The sequence below is a fragment of the Rhinichthys klamathensis genome, unplaced genomic scaffold (genome assembly GCF_029890125.1).
Source record: "Rhinichthys klamathensis goyatoka isolate OS25496 unplaced genomic scaffold, OSU_Roscu_1.1 h1tg000231l_1, whole genome shotgun sequence".
Lineage (NCBI taxonomy): Eukaryota > Metazoa > Chordata > Actinopteri > Cypriniformes > Leuciscidae > Rhinichthys > Rhinichthys klamathensis.
The window spans coordinates 725,767-746,078 of NW_026606755.1; the positions used below are offsets into that span (position 1 = coordinate 725,767).

Below are 20,312 nucleotides of genomic sequence, written 5' to 3' on the forward strand. Positions count from 1 at the left end.
TATAATATTAACTGTATTAACAAGGGTTGTTTTTGAAAGAAGTCTGTTCTGCTCAGCAAATTTATATTCTGCTCATTTATTTGATCAAAAATACAGTAAAAACAGTAATATTGTGAAATATTATTACAATTTAAAAGGCAATTTATTCCAGTGATGCAAAGCTGAATTTTCAGCATCATTACTCCAGTCTTCAGTGTCACATGATCCTTCAGAAATCATTCTAATATGATAATTTGATGCTCAAGAAAAAAGTTGTGCTGTTTTACTTTCACTTTTGATTAATTAAATACATCCTTGCTGAATTAAAGTATTACTATTATTATTTAATCTTACTGACCCCAAACCTTTTGAATAAAATCTAGTTACCTGATGATTTGTCCTTTTTGCTCTAAACTGCATGACCAGACCTGTTCTAGTACATTTGTTACAATCTGATCAATGTATAAAGTTACGCCTAACTGAATAAAAACCCAGATCGGTTCATTTACACTGGCTGGTGTTAAACGATAAGGTTAATGGTTGTTGAGCAAGAAGGAAGAAGGTTTTGTTTTTTTTCATATTCATTTTACGGTTCCACTGAATTGGAGTAAGTAATACAGCTTGAGATGCAATCAATTCAAATAAGCTACTCCTATAATGTGTATAGTGAAATACAAACCGTACAAACTTAAACAGAAATATTTCAAGAAATGTAAACATGTACCATGAAATTTACACACGCCATTTGAAATTCACTTAAAGTATATTTTAAAAAACTATATTATATAGCCTATTTCTGTATATTATAATAAATACTTTGAACGTTTTGTCCTTAAACATGAAACAAATGAGCATGACTTAATGGGCCACTTCCTGGTTTGAAAGAGTACAAACCCCGAGATTTCACAAACAACTCCACGCGTGCCTTTGGATCAGACTCGGGTCCACCAAGCTCTCGTGTAAGGGTCGATCCACTGTGAATTCGTGAGGCGGTTGCATGCGCTGTCTGGAGTGCTTTCCTCCGCGCTGTGGGATGGGGAGCTCTGAATGATGAGCCGGGAGAGGGTCCGTGAAAAAATACGGATGGAGCAAAGCCTGAGGAAACGGACAGGGCATTATTAGTGTCATTGGAGTTACTGAATCAATCTGTACTAAACTGCACATGTGCACCTGAGTAGCACTGATCCTCTGTTTGGACGGATAGACAAGGAACTTCTTCAGGAGGTCCACAGCTTGTGGTGACGTGTCAGGTACAATCTCCTCCAAAGGAATAGGTGGGTTTTCTTTAAATGTGATCTTATTGTAGTCTGGTAGGTCTGTTATTTCCTAGATTTGGTACATCAACACAAAACCTTTAGGAGAACAGTTGTGCATCGTGTCATACTAAACAGGCGCAGTGAATGTTAAGCGAGAGCTCACGGGCCAAACTTTCTGGTTGGGAGTTCCCAGCACTCGGAGCACACAGCACAACTGCTCAATGTCATTCTCTCCCGGGAAAAGTGGAGAGTTATTCAACAGCTCCCCGAAAATGCAGCCTACTGCCCTGAAACAAGCCAGAGGAAACACTGTGACACCAGCTGAATGTAGAATGAGCACTACTGCCATCTAGTGAAGCTTCAGGCAAGAGAAAATTCTCCACAAAAAAGCCTCAGTAGGGAATATTTGCTTTCATAAGAATACGATTTTTTTTATTCAATGGTAATGCATTATAAGACCGGACATTAGACACAATTTTAAACTATTCATTTCACATTTACAGACTGAAGAATTGCATAACACATTGGATATTCAAATTCATTCTTTTATGTAGTTCAGTGATTTTTTTAATAACATTTTATTACCTGAATGTTTTAGAAAGTCATGAATTTGCATAGAAATAACACTGGATATTTTTACAGTAATTATACCTGATTATAAAAAGGATAGAAATAGATAGAACTGATAAATACTAGTACTTGCTAATAAAATGTATAAAAAATTATAAAATGTACACCTTGAATGAGTGTTATTAGTAACAATTGATTTACTCAATCATTTTTGTAAATTAGGAAATCTCCCAGGTTTGAAGGCAGCATGAAATAGAAACTTATCTATGGACCCTTTTGGATTTCCAGGGTTCTCAGTTCTAAGTCATCATAGTTGGGTAAACTTCTATGGCGGTGAATAAGGGATGACAGAAAATATACATTTTTGTATTTCCATTTGGTCCAATAGCAAAAGAAAAATCTGTAATACTTTCCAAAAGGGAGAAAAAATACAGAGAGATTGATTACATTGGTCAGAAGAGAGAAAGATGTGTAATTTGCCGTCACTCTCTCAAGTCGTTGGTTTAGAAACACTCATGCACCAGCAGCAATTTTAGTTTTAATTAAATAGCAAGGTAATATAACACAAAGTATAGTGTTATAAATGTAAAAGTATAGTGTTATAAACCCTCGAAACAGCACTGATTATTATTATTTTTTTCATTTACTGACAAGGTAATATAACCCAATGTAGAGCGTTATAAAAGTATAAATTATGAAAGTATGAAGTATGAAAACTGGTCATCACAGTCTGTGAAAAGGACTCATGTTACGTACATCTGAGTGAAACGGCTTCTCTAACAAGAAAAAATGTAGGGCGGGGCACAGTCGATGTTTATTAATTATAATAAACTCAGCAATATTCCAAATGTAAATTTTAGATTCATGTCGACTTTGTGAATAAACTGAGAATATCATTCTTAAGATTCTTACCAGAGATCAACTCCTTCATCATATTTTCTGGCACCATACAAAAGTTCTGGTGCTCTGTACCATCTGAAACACAGCACAACACATTTTTAGCCATATGATTTAGGCTTTGGGTTCAAGCTAGAACATATAGATTTGACTTTAAAGGGATAGTTCACCTTAAAATGAAAATTAAGTCATCATTTACCCTGGTTTTGTTCTAATGCCGTATGCATTTCTCTCTTTTTGGGACCACAAAGGGAGAAATTAAACAAAATCTTGTGCTCGTCCATATAATGGAAGTGAATAGCGTCCTGTATCAAGCTTTTAAAAAAAGATGCAGAAGTATCACAGAATGATTCCATGTGACATGCCTATCCCAAGGGTTCTGGAGGAATAAGATAGGGTTTAGTAAAAAACAAACAGAAATCTAATGTATTTTTTAACGAAAATCCTGACCTTGGCCATTGGTCTACTGTGCACGGTGTACACTCACCTAAAGGATTATTAGGAACACCTGTTCAATTTCTCATTAATGCAATTATCTAATCAACCAATCACATGGCAGTTGCTTCAATGCATTTAGGGGTGTGGTCCTGGTCAAGACAATCTCCTGAACTCCAAACTGAATGTCAGAATGGGAAAGAAAGGTGATTTAAGCAATTTTGAGCGTGGCATGGTTGTTGGTGCCAGACGGGCCGGTCTGAGTATTTCACAATCTGCTCAGTTACTGGGATTTTCACGCACAACCATTTCTAGGGTTTACAAAGAATGGTGTGAAAAGGGAAAAACATCCAGTATGCGGCAGTCCTGTGGGCGAAAATGCCTTGTTGATGCTAGAGGTCAGAGGAGAATGGGCCGACTGATTCAAGCTGATAGAAGAGCAACTTTGACTGAAATAACCACTCGTTACAACCGAGGAATGCAGCAAAGCATTTGTGAAGCCACAACACGCACAACCTTGAGGCGGATGGGCTACAACAGCAGAAGACCCCACCGGGTACCACTCATCTCCACTACAAATTATTAAAGACGCATCTTTTTAGCCAAGCATTTACATAATGCTTACCTTTTATAATACTGCTGAATCAGATCAAATGCATTTAATACTATAAAACTTGAAGAGACTGTAGGTTATCTGTATAGGTTGCATAGTATTTGCAGTCATTACGTTCCTGTATATTGCGTGAATGACGGGTGGTTGGGCAGATATTGTGTTGCGGTAGGTAGTATGCCATACGGAACCGTTGTCCACTGAAACTGCCTATTCACGCACCAGTGGGGCTCGACAGCCTTAGTCAACGGGGTGGCGCGTATGGTTGGGTTGCGGAGAGATTGTGAGATTGTGGTTAGGTCTCAGCAGCAGGAGGGACGTAGAGGTTAGTAAGCTGGGCTGAGTTGAGTGGGGGACGGAGGGGGTCGATTTTGGGACGCAAGAGTCACTGTCTTCATGTTTTGTCATTTACGCCTGTGTTATGGAAATCATCATTATGAACAGCAGCTACGCTAATTATTTTCCCTTTGCTTTTCTGCTGTTATCTCGGGACGCGAGTCCCGAGAAAATGGCGTTCATCAGCTCCAGTTTGTATCCAGCCTCTCACGGAGACTTCAGATGCTCCAATCACAAAGCCTATGAAGTGACGACTCAGCACGGGCGATATGGACTCTCTATGGTGGACGGCACTGATCCTCATCAACTCGTCTTAAGACCGGCGTGCATACTTGGACTTCCAAAAAATACTCTAAATGTTCCGATCCAATCTGACTTGTAATGCTGCCCGAATCATGCACTGTTCCTTCGTTGGCCAGAGGAGAACTGGCCCCCGACTGAGTCTGGTTTCTCCCAAGGTTTTTTTCTCCATTCTGTCACCTGATGGAGTTTTGGTTCCTTGCCACTGTTGCCTTGGCTTTTGGCTTGCTTAGTTGGGGACATTTAACATTTAATATTATTGATCTGCCTTACTTAAGGTGGACGTTGACGCAATTTCTTTTAGAAACAAACTTTGTTATATTGTTTTCATGTTATCACTGTGAAGCGCTTTGATACAATCTGTATTGTAAAAAGCGCTATATAAATAAAGGTGACTTGACTTGACTTGACAAATAGGAAAAAGAGGCTACAATTTGCAAGAGCTCACCCAAATTGGACAGTTGAAGACTGGAAAAATGTTGCCTGGTCTGATGAGTCTCGATTTCTGTTTCTGTATATGAGACATTCAGATGGTAGAGTCAGAATTTGGCGTAAACAGAATGAGAACATGGATCCATCATGCCTTGTTACCACTGTGCAGGCTGGTGGTGGTGGTGTAATGGTGTGGGGGATGTTTTCCTGGCACACTTTAGGCCCCTTAGTGCTAATTGGGCATCGTTTAAATGCCACGGCCTACCTGAGCATTGTTTCTGACCATGTCCATCCCTTTATGGCCACCATGTACCCATCCTCTGATGGCTACTTCCAGCAGGATAATGCACCATGTCACAAAGCTCGAATCATTTCAAATTGGTTTCTTGAACATGACAATGAGTTCACTGTACTAAAATGGCCCCCACAGTCACCAGATCTAACCCAATAGAGCATCTTTGGGATGTGGTGGAACGGGAGCTTCGTGCCCTGGATGTGCATCCCACAAATCTCCAACAACTGCAAGATGCTATCCTATCAATATGGGCCACCATTTCTAAAGAATGCTTTCAGCACCTTGTTGAATCAATGCCACGTAGAATTAAGGCAGTTCTGAAGGTGAAAGGGGGTCAAACACAGTATTAGTATGGTGTTCCTAATAATCCTTTGGTGAGTATACGTTCCTGACACATTATTAGCACGGCAGTTCACTCCGACTCACCCAGAAAAAGCACAAAAGCTGTGAGAAATCAAGATTAATACAAACGCTACATGTAAAATCTCCAGACCGGGATGTTGGTTGTCAGATGACAGTCAGAATGACAGTAGACAAATCTGAACGCGATAATAACATCTTGTTGCGACAAACACAGTGGATTCACATCTAAGAAGAAAGTACATAGATTGTATGCATTTCATGTAGCGTTTGTATTAACCTTGATTTCTCACAAGTTGTGTGCTTTTTCTGCGTCAGTCGGAGTGAACAGCGGCGCTAATAAAGCGTCATCATAAACGCGTTCCATGCACAGAAGACCAGCGGTCAAGGTCAGGATTTCTACATAATACAATAATACATTCAATTTCAGCTTGTTGAACACCAAACCCTATCGTATTCCTCCAGAACACTCGGATATGAGACACTTTTTTTAAAAGCTTACTATTCACTGCCATTATATGGACGAGCGTGAGCAATAACATTTTTTTTTTTATCTCCTTTTGTGGTCCGAAATAGAAAGAGCATACAGTATTAGAACAACACCAGAGTGAGCAAATGATGGGTTAACTTTCATTTTAGGCCGAAGAAACCCTTAAGGTAAACTATCACCTGGTGGCCACTTGGTGACTGTACAAACGATCTCCTTCATTTGAAAAGAGCCTCGCCAGACCAAAGTCAGCAATCTTCAGGTGACCCGTTGAGCTGATTAGAAGATTTGCAGGCTTCAGATCCTACACGCAAAAAAACATTTAGAGCACTGATAAAAAAGGAACGTGTAAAGTAAAGCACAGATTTATATGGGGACAAATCTAATGATAAGGAACACAGCTTCACCCTGTGCATAATAGAGTTCTCGTGGCAGAAAGCCACTCCTTTCAGCAGCATCACCATGTAACCTTTGACCTGGGATGCGGTGAGAGGACGCTGGGAATTCCGAATGACTTCTGACAGATCAGATAACATGTACTCAAACACCAGAACAAAGCCTGTGCCGTGAGGGAAGACATCCTTCAGCTTCACCACCTGTAGAGATGGTTAAAATCACAAATAAAAGTATGTCTAGATCAAATGATGAAAATATAAATGATTGTGTATATCCAAATCATCACAGAATGGAAGCCCATTTTCGCCACAAACAAAGATTTTGACAAGATTCAATTTAAGATGAAAGTCACAATAATGACAAAAAAGTTCTAAATATGGATATTTTTCTTACAAAAATGCATCACTTCGCTTCAGAAGGCCTTTATCACAAGTAACCCCCTGGAGCCATATGGATTACTTTTATGATGGATAGATGCGCTTTTTTAGAGCTTCAAAAACTCCCATTATAAAGCTGGTAAGAAGAAAGTCATATACAACTAGGATGGCTTGAGGGTGAGTAAATTATGGGATAATTTAAATTTTTGGGTGAACCCTTTAATCTTGTAAATATGCCTTTTTATGTCATGACTTAAAATGTCATAATTTCAATTCATGTCTTAATTGACTTAGTATGTCATAATTGACTTAGTATGTCATAATTGACTTAGTATGTCATAATTTCAAACTTTTATCATAATTATGACTTTTATCTCAAAAATGACTCGTCAATTAGTATGCCTTAATTTCGACTTTTCATTATCAATTTTGACTTTCCACTAATAGTGCGTCTCATTTCATGTCATAAATATGATTACAAAATCATTTTTCCCCAATGCGAGTTGCAAAAGAGATCATCTTCACTACACAAGTGTCCAGTGATCAGTATGTCTGTCTCACTCACATATTGGTTGTCCTCAATCTCTTGAAGGGCTTTGATTTCTCTCAGGGCCTGGTTTGGAATACCATCTTCAAGTTTTCGCAAAGCGACTTTTTTCAAAGCCACTGTCTCTCCTGTCTGAAAACATCAACAGATAAAGCGGTGCAGAGGCATGTAGTAAGATACAGAGTTACTATCCTTCACACAGGATGAATGCAGGTGTACACGGTCTTACCTCGATGTGTTTGGCTTTGAAAACAATCCCGTGAGCTCCTTCCCCAATCCGACCCAGAATACTGTACTGATCCATTCCACTGCTGGACAACTAGCCGAGTAGCAAAGCAGAAATGTACCTTTGTTTTCCATTCACACACTGGCAAATATTCAGCAACGTAACAGAGCAAAATAATAACTGAATGGAAACAATAGCGAGATTGAGGATTGTTTAGAAGAGATCTGTGGTAGAATCCGATGACGCTCCGCTGCAGCTGATGGCAGTTGCCATGAAGACCGTTTCCGTACGGCAAGCTAGCGAAGACAAAAATCTTATTAGAACGACCACGTATTGTGACCATTGTGACTTATTCTTACCAACCACGCAAATAAAAGCGGACTAAAAATGATCTTCCAGCTAAAAACGAACAAATAAAAAAAATGTTTTAAATTAAATTGATTTTAAATTTCGAGCGGTCTGATCCTGGAGGCACATTACATTTTTAGCGCAAGTATGGATGGACCAATCAGAATTGATTGCGCTTACTGTACAAATATTTTCAGCTATTGCTTGAGAGTTGATTTACATTCGTATGCCAGTATTTTGAAAGTAACGCAAAATATTATGAATTTGTATCGAACAAATGGCTCCAGAGTTGAAAAGCTGAGCACAATAGTAAATATATACGTTATGCATTTCCCGTAAAAACGTGACTAAAAGCTGATTGATTCTTTAAACTAGTGCTGTCAAATCGATTTATTTGCGATTAATACATCTAACATAAGGTTTTTTTTTTACATAATGTGTATATCTTATATTTATATATTTTATGTGTGCGTCTGTATATATATATACAGACACATAATGTTTATATATATACACATACACACAGACATATATAATATACACACAAATTATGTAAACAAAACCTTTTATGTTAGATGGGATTCATTGATTTGACAGCACTAGTTTAAACCCAATTTTGTCCAACCATTCTCTAAATATATGCTGTACACTCATGACTCAAAGTCTTAAGCAAAATAAATGTTAACAGACATGAGGTAAAATACAGTACATTTTCAATACAAAAAAAAATGACTTACTGTTCTGAATGAGTAAAGTTGATGTTAAAATCCCAAAGCCACTTCTCTTCGTTTTCTTGATTCATTTAATCTTTAATCTCTTGGTGGTCATCTATATTTCTTGTACATAACATTTATTAAAACAAGACAATAAGACACAATTAGCGACACAAATGACAAAAACGCTAAATTAACAGCAGGCAAAACAAGACGAATGAACACAGAGACAGAATTCCATTACTTTTATATGTCAAGACACAAAAGCAATCAATAGATGACAACATGTAAAAACATTTTGTTACAGATAATTATATAAAAAAGGCAAAGAGATTTTTGTTTTAAGTCTTGCTACGTGAAAGAACTAATTTACAACGGAGCTCAAACTCTGGCTAAGCCAACAATCCATCTTTTTCCAACTACTAGAAACAGGAACAAACTGTTTCTACCTTCCATTAAAAAAAAAAAAAAAAAACTCTTCAAAACCTCTCCTTAATTTCCACCTATTTAGCATTTACACAGGCCTGCATCCCTAAACATTATCTCCAAAAGTCCAAACAGTCCGCAGAGAATGGAAATGGTTCAAACTTTTGCTGCACAGCTTGAGAATCCCAATTCGTATCCATCAACTCACAAAACCAAGCATATAAAAGAAATGAGATTCAGAAAAGCAAATTTACAGGAAATGTAGACTATTGACAAGAAGGGGGGAGAAGTTTTTTTTTTTCTGCAGCAGGATCCTATAAACGCCAAAAAATGCTGAGGAAAAAAGGGTGGAGGAAGCATCAAACATGTCAAAAGTGGGTCATTGTCCAGAACAAATACATATATTTTACACTACAATTCCCAAAATAAAGATTCATGACATGAACATGGGATGTGAAACACTGTGGCCCTTAGACAAGCCCGTGTCAAATCCATAAGCATGGAGACAGCAGGAATGAGCGATGAACAGGTGTGAGGTTTAAAACTGCCCTGAAGCACACAATGAGGAAAACCCTTTTTTTTTTTTAAAATACAAAAATAAACCACACACAAAGAACTCCTGTATCAATCATTTACTATTTTTGGGGATTTTTTTCCTCTCTCTTTATACAAGATCTGGTTGACGCAATGCAAAAGTAGTATGCTTTTCATCTACATAGATTGAAGTCCTTTTAGTCTTCAGCGTTGCAGTCCTCAATTGTCCCTCACAGCAAATGTATGAACACACAGTGATGAAAAACAGGCTACTGAACTCGAAGTGAATGAATAATTACAGATTCTCTGAATGAACTGAGTCTTTTCCCTCACAAGCATCACCAAGTGCTGTTAGTTTTCATTTTATTTTGATGTTTCCCCGGCGCCGTTTTGTCATCCGCACTCCCTCTTCCGTATATCAGTCTCCTTTCAGCACGTTTGAAACACAGACTCGGCCAAATAATGAAATCATCGACAAACTGACAAGAGCAAAGTTATTTTTCTGTTTATCTATTGCTTGTATTGAAATAAGCTTAAAAAAAAAAGAATATCAAGGGAGGAAAACAAAGATTGAATATCTGATAATACAGTTATAATGAGACTGAACGCTGCCATTGGAATCTCTTTACACAAAATTGTCAGGAAAGCAAATGTATGTGCTTTTGAGGAGGAACATTTATGTGTTTTTTTTAAAAATACAGTTGGAAATAAGGCGTCCATGGCACCAAAATGTCCAGTGATGGGAGCAGATTTCTCAAATGGAAACAAACTGTTTTCCTTTTTTTGGCTGCAGTTTCCTTCCATTTCGTTGCAGAGGATGGAATGGTGTGAGAAGTGGAAGCAGGAAGGTCATTCAGCAGGAAGTGGATTTCAGTCATGGTTCTGCTCATAATGAGGGCGGAGTCAGGGGTCACAGTGAGCTCTCACTGGTCAGATCTGGCCTTCTTTGGACCAGTGCCTTTCCTGCAAAGGGCAAAGAAATGATTCGTTTCAATAAAACGCATCAGGTTTGGGATATGACAGGCTTGCGTTGTTCATTTTGAAAGGTATTAAATGGCAACAAACTCACATATCAGGTGACGAGACCGGCCTCTTTGCTGCAGGTTTGGCCGCAGAGCCATCTTTACTGGTTTCTGCAAACAATATTTAAATAAAAACTGTTTTTTTTTTATCCATTCCACAGATTAAAGACACGTTTAAGGGCGTTTTCACACCTGTAGATCAGGTTTGTTCCAAAACAAGGATTAAAATTGTTACAATGTGCGATTTCTTCTTGGTTTGGTTAGCTTTCAATGGGCAACATCTTTAAATGAACCAAAATGAGTTAATAGAAGTTAAGAGCAAGTAAACTTCCTGTTGGTCAGTGTGCAATTTAGGGCTGTCAACTTTAGTCGACTAATGGTCGATGCCGTCTTGGTCGACTGACATTCTCATTGGTCGACCAGTTGCATTTTTTTTACCAATAGAAAGAAATTTTCATTGATTTACTCCTTGATATTTATTCCATTATAAGCATTTATATATTACTGTTTTCTAAATATAATTAGCCAATGTTTTATCCCCAACTTTAAATGCTGTAATTTAGGCTATTTTGTAACAGCGCCACAGTTTAGCGCACCACGTAGAACACTCGGGAACCGCACCCGTGGCTGCACTGCTGCTGCGGCGCGAACGCGCATGGAAAAAAACGACGCGACCATTAGACGCGATATGTGAACAGGCCCTTTAAAGACCCACTCCGATGAAAATAATGTTTTTCTAGGTGTTAACATGTTCTTGTGGCATTTTTCTGATGTTAGAGGACATATCTTGAGAAAAATAAGCTCAAAGTTGTATTTCTGAGTATTTCTACATTCGAATGGCTGTGAATCAGTAGCAGACGCTAAAATGCCGGCTAAAATAGACTTGAGTTGTGACGTAGTAACTCCACTGGGCGTCTCCACACGCGACGTCTTGGAGTGAAATAATGATCGGTGATCACTTTGATTAACTTCGGATAATAATAATTAACGTGTATATAATACTGTTGCCCCACCGGTATTGGGGGTGTAAGCTAGCGGGAGAGACAGAGCTCTCAGCAACGGGCAGGGGGAGGGGCGTCTCCGTGCCAACGGCTCCGCCCACAACGCAGAGGCGAATTGCTAATGAGCTACTGCCGCTCTGCTGAAGCGAAGTCCCAGAAAACGGCACAGGTTTTGTGATTTTGGCTAAAAATGGCATAATCATAATTTAAAGACCACTGGGAATGTTTAAAAATAGCTCAAAATATGATCGGAGTGGGACTTTAACGGCTTTATTATGCTGACTCAATAGATTGTGTTTTCTTATGTTTTTGTTTTTATTTGTACACTTGACGCGTTTGAAAATAGCCTAAATAATGTAACAAAACGAAAATAAACCTATATGCCTTCCTACTATACAGCCTATTATTATTAGGATAGTTTTTTAGGCTATTTGGGTTTTTTGTGTTTGTTTTAAAACGCCTAGATCGGCTGGACAAAAGTTAACCCATAGCTTTGAAAGTAAAGAAGAATATACAGCCTGTATAAATGAGAGCTTTTGTTAGGATTTTTCATTATTTGGCAGTTTTAGCAGTTATATTTTTTGTAGCGTGTGGTGTGGTCAGGTGCGCGATTGTGACTATCACTATAGACCTATAGGACAGAGCTCCTCACTTTGCAGTTAAAAAAATCACTTAATTTTCAAAGAATTGTATTATTATTATTATAGTTGTATGTATTATTTATGTTTTTTCGTTGTTGTTTTATAAATGCTCTATGACAATTGTTTAATAAATGTTCAATCAAAATGCAAAACATCGCGTCTTTTTTTCTTTCTTTTTTTAAAAAATAGCTGTTGTCTGACCATCCTGACCGCTATGAGCCGAATCCTGAAACATAACCAATTGCACTAGGGCTGTAGTCAACCAAAGAAATCCTTAGTCGACCAAAGTCCTGTCCTGCGCAACGATCAGTCGACTAAGGATTTCTTTGGTTGACTACAGCCCTAGTGCAATTGGTTATGTTTCAGGATTCGGCTCATAGCGGTCAGGATGGTCAGACAACAGCTCCACGGGCTGATTATGACTTTCTTTGTAGCTGTCATATTACTTTCTCATTTTTACCAAGAATCAAGGCTTTATCTGTATTTTTGTTTTGGCCAGTTGTTCTGAAATATGTTTATCCGACCAAATTTCAACAAGGCATTTCACTTCGTCTTTGCTCTCACAATTCATTAGCAAAACAAACACATCTGCTTTTCATGCAATGCACATAATGGTTACCCATCATATATTGTGTAACAGCCTGGATTGTTGGTCCGTTGAGTGGGACTGCTTTCTCACCTAAAGCGAACCGGCTCCAGAATCTGGCTGCAATAGGGCCGAGGCCACCTTATTCAGGCTACCTCTGTTATTTTGGTGTGGATCTGAGCGCAATTGCCGTGTTCACATAAGCCACAAAACACTCCAAACGAGCCAGGTGTGAAAACGCCCTAATAGACCCTTTTCACATTTCCGGGGTTCTCAGAAGTTGTTGTCATAGTTAGTTAAACTTCTATAGTGGTGAACTTAAACAACAAATTTGTTGTGTTCCCATTTGCAAAACAACAATAGTTTCTGACTTTCAAAAGAGGGAAAACAAGAGGGTGATTACATTTGTTAGAAAAGAGAAAAAGATGTCAAATTTGCTGTCACTCCCTTAGCCTTTGTATTAGAAACACAGCATTTTTTCACTATTTTTGATTAAAGGTAATATAACACAAAGTATAGTGTTATAAATGTACATAACATTTTCAGAAAAATAAAATAGAAAAAAAACTTTCCTAGATTTACCATGTTGACTGTGGAAGTCATCACAGTCTGTGAAAAGTGTCAACAAAACATTTCCTCACCTTGTAGCCACCTGACTTGCGTGGCGGGGCCGTAGCCCTTCTCATTGCGGGCGGCGATGCGGAAGATGATGGCGGGTTTGGTGGTGTAATCGATGTGGGCGTTGGAGAGACTAGATGTCTGCACTAGGCAGGACGGGTTGGGACCACAGTACACCCGCATAAAGGCAAGCTGAGCCGGAGTAGATGCTTTCGCCTCGACCGTCTGCGAGCTCTGGATGGCCAGATACACTGAATACTCAATGATCTTCCCTGATGTTACTGATGGAGGCTCCCAGGTCAGGTGGGCACCATCGGGGCTCTGAAGAGAGAGGAAAAATTATTTCAGTCACCAAGACAAATGCCACATAGTAAGGTGTGTTGGAATAAATAGAAGCAAACAATCTAACAGAAACCCATATGTAGATCAAGCACAAGCCCTTTGAAGTCACCAACCTTGCTGATTTTGATGGCACACGGTGCTCCAGGGAAGCCAGGTAAGCAGGTTTTAAACGCAGAGACCTCAGAGAATGTTCCGCGGCCGCACGCATTGACACCGGCCACGCGAAACTTGTACGCAGTGCCTGGAGACAGTTCGATCTTCTTCATTCGGCTGTAGTCTGGGATTGTGCCAGAATCATCCTGCAACGTCAAGAGGATTAGTGGTAGTCTCGTATGGATTTTTTAAAGGCCAATGTCGGAATCTTAGAGAGCAAGCTGACCGATATACACACATTAAACATCACACTATTTAATAAAAAAAATTTAGTCAATAACACATGCATTATTTGTTTTGCATTTATATTTATTTGGTTCAAGCCACTGGGATAAGCTCCACCATTCCTGTCACCTTACAGAGGACAAGCGGTTTGGAGAAAAGACTTTTATATTTACATGTTTATATTATTTTTACAAAATAAGAAATAAACTATTTACATTTTGAAGTTATACTTAAGACAGCAACTTTGTCAAATTTATGTAATCAATCTATATTATTGATTACATAAATTATACTATAATTTACTATATTATTATAGTATAAATTTACTATATTATATTAAATCTATATTATTTTTCATAATTAAAGTTGTAATCAACAGTGCACTCAGTAATCACAATTAAGGAAAATTTGCAGTGCAAGTCTGTCATATTTACACTTGTGTGCTTGGGACATGGCTTTTAATGGTGAGACTTGTTTTTGTAATCAGGCTCTAAAAATTATATAAAAATTTTGGTTTAGATTTATCGGCCAATATATCGGTTATCGGCTTTCAAATATAAAGAATTATTGGTTATTGGCATCACCCCTAATGACAAGTGTAATGACTTAATTAGATGTTACTTTATAGACTTTATATTAATCCATATTTGACTAATGTTGTTGTTATATGTAACAAATATTATAGAATTTGTATTTCTATTATTGGACATATTATTGGAACTGTTAAATAAAGACCGTAAAAGACCGTAAAAACCTTTCAAAATAAAAGTCCAGTTTCTAAATCAGTTTGGCTAAACAGTAAACATTAACGGCCTTAACGATATAAATATCAATCAGGTATAGTGTATATCAATTTGTGCTAAATAACACTTCCTTTTCCAATAAAGGAAATAGTTTTAAGACACAACATTAACATCAACTTGATAATTACTTACATCAGTAACTGCTGAATCGTCAGCTGGCACATAATAGTGAGTGACAACCATGTTTGTGACCTTAACGAAACCAACATCAAACCACTGATTCTCTTTCTTCACTGGAGGCCTCACGACTGCTGGAGGCGCTTCTTGTTTCTACAATAAAAACAACTGGTTGAACAATAGTCTGAAATAGATATCGGTGCAGTAATCATCAAGTACCACTGGTGAACTCACCCCAGCAGCTGATTCAATCCCATTGGCCACCTCAGCTAAAGCATTGGCTGCTTGCATCTTGGCAGGGCTGGCGACCAAAATCGTCTGAGATGGTGCAAAAGTACTTGATGGGGCTAGAGCTGTCAAGAAAGAGGGACATTTTTAGCATGCACCAAAAACCAACACATTTGGATCATAAAGCATCGTAAATGCATCTGCCCAAACCAAATTATTAGGAAAACTTATTCAAATAAACTTATTTTTTTTGTTTGTGCAATTAAAAACAAATCATTTAAAACTAAAAAAGCATCTCTTACTCTCTGCAGAAGTGCGTGGAAGGAGACTGGCCACAGCTCTAGTAACAGCGGTTGCCATCTCATGGCCATTACTCTCAGACGCAGGGTCGTTGAGGCTGTCTGCTGGTGCCAAGCCTTCGGTAGGCAGCGCAGCTGCAGCTGCTTCAGCACTCAACTGCTGGGCTGCAGCCGCCTGCGCCTCCTGGAGCTGCTGCTGTTGCTGAACTAGAGCAGCGAGTTCCTGCTGGGTCAAAACTATAGGGATGGTGGTGGACTGGTGCCCATCATGACCTGCGTCTCCCGCACCTGAAACAGAAAGTCAGGCTGAGAATTCAAAGTGTACTGTATCCATCATAACGTTAAGCATATGGCAGCGTGTCGCACACTTACTGAGCACAGCCTGCTGAGCCGCCTGTAGGACAGCCTGGATGGCGAGGGCCTGCGCTTCTTCTGTTGCCGCAGCCTGTGCCGCAGCCTCAGCCGCTGCCGTCACAGCCAGCTCCTCTGGGGTCAGTCCAGTCACCATGAGGGTAGTTTGCTGTCCTTCTGCAGACATCAGCTCCTGGGGAAGAGCGAGTGCTTCGGAGTCTTGAGCAGCTAGACTCATCGCTTCTGCAGCATCCACACCGGCCTCCATCTGCTTTACAGAGAAAACAGGGAATTGTTTAATATTTGCAAATTTGTTTAGGGTTAGTAAGATTTTATTCAGTGAAGAAGTATTGAACTGAACAAAAGTGACAGTAAAGACATTTATAATGTCACAAAAGATTTCAATTTCAAATAAATGCTGCTTTGATTTTCAGTCATCAAAGAATCCTGAAATATCCATCACTGTTTCCACAAAAATATTATTTTGCACAAGAACAGCAAAAACATGCCGCAAATCAGCGTATTAGAATGATTTCTGAAGGATCATGTGATGCTGAAGACTGGAGTACTGATGCTGAAAATTCAGCTTTGATTACATTTGTAATAAATGTAATTTATTCCTGTTCAAATAGAAAACATTTTAAATTGTAATATTTCACAACATTACTGTTTACTGTATTTTTGATCAAATAAATGCAGCCTTGTTGAGCATAAGACAAAAAAAGATTTCTTTCAAAAACATTAAAAAAAAAAAATTACCAGCTCCAAACTTTTGAACAGTAGTGTATTTACCAATATATAATGTATATATAGCTATATCATGAAAAACATGGTTTTAAAACAAATTAAAATATACAGGGTTTACAATGCAAAAGCTCTTTAAAAATAGTCCATTGAATTTAAGGGTCAAAAAAGGTGGGGGAAAAGTCTTTAACTGAATTACACTTGTTTTAGTGAAAGAAACAATGACTAACATTGTAAGCGAATGGAAAAAAAGCATCATAAAAGCGTAGATTAACAAAGTCAGTTCACATCGTATGCATTTATCTCTAAACCATGTGATTACAAAAGTTTCTCCTGTACCTCAGCCTGATCTCCTTGACCTGGCTGTGCTTCCATTGCAACATGAACCTGTAGCATGGTGCCCTCATCACCCGCTGCACTTTCTATGGCAACGACCCTGATGGCTCCCTCTTCACTCAGCTCTCCCTGACACTCGGTCTGCATGGGCTCTTCTCCCGCTGCTACGGCCTCTGCGCTGGTCTGCTCCATGGCCTCCGCCTCTCCCGGGACCTCAGCCACTACCGCAGATCCGGCCATAGACGAAATCTCCTACATTGAGTGAGAAAACAATCAGAAATAGAGAACAAGGCAGACAAGTAAATCGCTTAATTTAGAGCACATATCTGCATGTATTTGAACAGAAAATTCACATATTAATTCGTGTATTTGTAAAATACTATTTTGCAATACTAATAAGTAAGGCTATCATCAAAAACCTGCCCTGCACTGCAGCTTTTTCAAGCTGAAATGTGCCCAATTAGACAGGGAGGGACTGTCTGTATATGTAAAACGACTAAGCAGCTTTTATGCTCCATCTTTAATAGTATCTGAGATAACCTTGAGAGCAAAGTGGAATATAAATGTGCGTCAGGCCCAGGAAATTGCATAAAGCCAGCCGATGAGATTAGAAGCGTGTTCATACCGGTACTGATGGTCCTGGAGTGGGCGTGGCCTGTGTTACTGTGGTGATGGCTCTGCTTTGTGTTGTGGGATTGGCTGGTTCTGTAGATGACGTGGGTTCTGAGCTGGTGCCGCTGTCACTCGGTCCATCACCACCCTGCTGGGCTAAAGGACAAACGCAGATGAGCTCTATTAAGGGTGCACTGAAACTCTTGACATTGATAAACGATAATAATTAATGCTGATAACTGCTTTATAATACGATGACCACCAATATTATAAATCTATACGTTTTCTTTTAGAAGTGTTCACACTGGAGCAGCATTCAAATATTATAAGTAAAATAGGCATCAGAACATTTACAGTAGAAAAGATGGATAATCTATTTAGTACTCTTGACAGCATGCAAATTGGGGGAGAAATACCCCTGATATTAAGGTTTAAATGCCTGGCTAAAAATAAAAAATGCCCTTGGTTGCATATGCTTTGTAGAAGAAAGACTTGTATACATAAAAGCTGTTAATATCAGGGCTTATTTTATTTAAGGTCTGATTAATCAGTTTGTACTGTAGGGGTGTTGAATGGGTCACTTGACAGTTTCAAGCGCTTTTAGTATTTACTAGTGTTTATTAGTTCTAAATGCTCCTGTCTTCTGGTGTGTTCAGACTTAAGCTTTCTTTTACTACATTCAGGAAGTGAACTGTCTTGGAGCAGATCAAATAAAAAGGGAGTTTATATATGTGACTACTTGTATTCATTGACGAAAATGTAGCCACGTGCAGTAATATTGCAACGCATCGTGATGCATCCTGATATTGAATCGAATCTTGACACAAGTGACGATTAACATCCCTATCATCTTGGAGAAGCTAGTCGATGCATATGATTCCGTTTTAAAAACAAATAATAATAATTAATTATATTTAACAACAAAATTAAATATGTTCATATTTACATTAAAACAATAATCTTTGAGTGTTATATGGATAAATACCTGTTCCTTCTCCAGTTTCTAAGCTGCTTGTAGAAGTGGTGGCTGTGTTGGTAGTGCCCGTTTCGTGTGTTTCACAGGGAGGATTGGAACACACCATTTGGACAGCGCCAGTTTGTCCTGCACCAATAGAAGACGAGGCCTGGGTCGGTGTGTTGGTAGTGCCCGTTTCGTGTGTTTCACAGGGAGGATTGGAACACACTTTTTGCACGGTCCCACTCTGTCCTGCACCCATATTAGACGAGGCCTGGGTCGGTGTGTTGGTGGTGCCCGTTTCGTGTGTTTCACAGGGAGGATTGGAACACACTTTTTGCACGGTCCCACTCTGTCCTGCACCCATATTAGATGAGGCCTGGGTCGGTGTGTTGGTAGTGCCCGTTTCGTGTGTTTCACAGGGAGGATTGGAACACACTTTTTGCACGGTGCCACTCTGTCCTGCACCCATATTAGACGAGGCCTGGGTCGGTGTGTTGGTAGTGCCCGTTTCGTGTGTTTCACAGGGAGGATTGGAACACACTTTTTGCACGGTGCCACTCTGTCCTGCACCCATAGTAGATGAGGCCTGAGTCGGTGTGTTGGTAGTGCCCGTTTCGTGTGTTTCACAGGGAGGATTGGAGGACACTTTTTGCACGGTGCCACTCTGTCCTGCACCCATAGTAGATGAGGCCTGAGTCGGTGTGTTGGTAGTGCCCGTTTCGTGTGTTTCACAGGGAGGATTGGAGGACACTTTTTGCACGGTGCCACTCTGTCCTGCACCCATAGTAGATGAGGCCTGGGTCGGCGTGTTGGTGGTGCCCGTTTCGTGTGTTTCACAGGGTGGATCGGAGCACACCCTCTCCACAACATTGGTTTGCCCACTTTCCATACTGGAGCTTGACTGTGCAGCAGTATCAGTCGTCCCTGTTTCATGTGTCTCACAGGGTGGTTTTGAGCAGACCTGCTGGACGTCACCAGACTCAGCTGAAGTGTTTGTGGTGTCCGTCTCTTGCGTTTCACTTGAAGGGCTGGAGCAAACAGGAACCATAGTAGAGGAGATGGAAGCTTGGCTCTTGTTGGAGCTCTGCACCGTTCCCGTCTGGTCAGAGCCCATGTTGGAGCGGGCGGTAGTAGAGGTGTTGGTGGTACCCGTGCGGAGAGTCTCCTGTCGCATGGCGCCAGCACCGCCCTCTGTGGCGGGCGTTTCTTGTTCTGAACCAGAAGCTGAGGATGAAGCTGACGAAGCAGGATCCGTCTTGCTGTTCACGGTGCCCATCTTTTGAGAGCCCATGTTGCAGCTGGCAGTAGTGGCTGTGTTGGTGGTGCCCGTATCATGTGTCTCTGAGGGTGGATTGGTGCAGACCTGCTGTGCCCTGCCCATATTCGCAGAGGCGGTGGTTGCTGTGTTGGTGGTGCCCGTTTCATGCATCTCACACGGAGGGTTGGAACAAATCTGTCCGGTGCCCATTTTGGCAGAAGCCGTTGTAGCCGTGTTGGTTGTACCAGTCTCATGGGTCTCACATGGTGGGTTGGAGCAGACCAGTGTCACGGTGGTAGCACCGTCGCCAGCGCCGTCACCAGCATCAGCACCAGTGGTGGAGGGCTGATCTGAGGTGGGAGAGGCCAGGATGGAGACAGGAAGATCCTGTGCAGGCTGGGCTTCAGCACCACTTGGAGTTGTGATCAGGGTTACTTGAGTAGGCTGGGGTGCCGACTGAAAGGAAAAATAAACATTATGAAATGAGAGAATCT

General features: G+C 40.0%; 2 protein-coding genes across 3 annotated transcripts in view; both read right to left on the minus strand.

Annotated features, from left to right (window-relative positions):
• Window positions 1-827: 827 nt before the first annotated feature.
• Window positions 828-7,756, minus strand: cdk20 (cyclin dependent kinase 20). Its single transcript, XM_056265266.1, has 8 exons — window positions 7,507-7,756; window positions 7,296-7,409; window positions 6,365-6,553; window positions 6,140-6,261; window positions 2,718-2,780; window positions 1,399-1,522; window positions 1,150-1,305; window positions 828-1,074 (listed from the first exon to the last, which is right to left on the minus strand). The coding sequence occupies exons 1-8, from the start codon at window positions 7,579-7,581 to the stop codon at window positions 883-885; spliced, it is 1,035 nt and encodes a 344-aa protein (XP_056121241.1). The 5' UTR covers window positions 7,582-7,756; the 3' UTR covers window positions 828-882.
• Window positions 7,757-9,607: 1,851 nt separating this feature from the next.
• Window positions 9,608-20,312, minus strand: part of hcfc1b (host cell factor C1b) — a 30,172-nt gene continuing 19,467 nt past the window's right edge. Inside the window, exons 18-28 of one of the 2 annotated variants that reach the window (XM_056265252.1) lie at window positions 18,588-20,274; window positions 17,616-17,758; window positions 16,994-17,242; window positions 15,932-16,178; window positions 15,563-15,847; window positions 15,267-15,385; window positions 15,048-15,185; window positions 13,848-14,033; window positions 13,416-13,713; window positions 10,594-10,657; window positions 9,608-10,487 (exon numbers count right to left, since the gene is read on the minus strand). In XM_056265252.1, coding sequence (XP_056121227.1) covers window positions 10,448-10,487; window positions 10,594-10,657; window positions 13,416-13,713; window positions 13,848-14,033; window positions 15,048-15,185; window positions 15,267-15,385; window positions 15,563-15,847; window positions 15,932-16,178; window positions 16,994-17,242; window positions 17,616-17,758; window positions 18,588-20,274 — 3,456 coding nt within the window. In that variant the 3' untranslated portion in view covers window positions 9,608-10,447. Of the gene's footprint in view, window positions 10,488-10,593; window positions 10,658-13,415; window positions 13,714-13,847; window positions 14,034-15,047; window positions 15,186-15,266; window positions 15,386-15,562; window positions 15,848-15,931; window positions 16,182-16,993; window positions 17,243-17,615; window positions 17,759-18,587; window positions 20,275-20,312 lie in introns of both variants that reach the window. The other variant, XM_056265251.1, reaches the window with a different exon arrangement.

Bases quoted from the DNA above. Each gene is read 5' to 3' on its own strand.
- cdk20 (XM_056265266.1), bottom strand. From the start codon at position 7,581: ATGGATCAGTACAGTATTCTGGGTCGGATTGGGGAAGGAGCTCACGGG. The intron at 6,554-7,295 runs GTGAGTGAGACA...CCATCTCTACAG, and splicing joins AGATTGAGGACAACCAATAT to GTGGTGAAGCTGAAGGATGT. The intron at 1,523-2,717 runs GTAAGAATCTTA...GGCTTGTTTCAG, and splicing joins GATGAAGGAGTTGATCTCTG to GGCAGTAGGCTGCATTTTCG.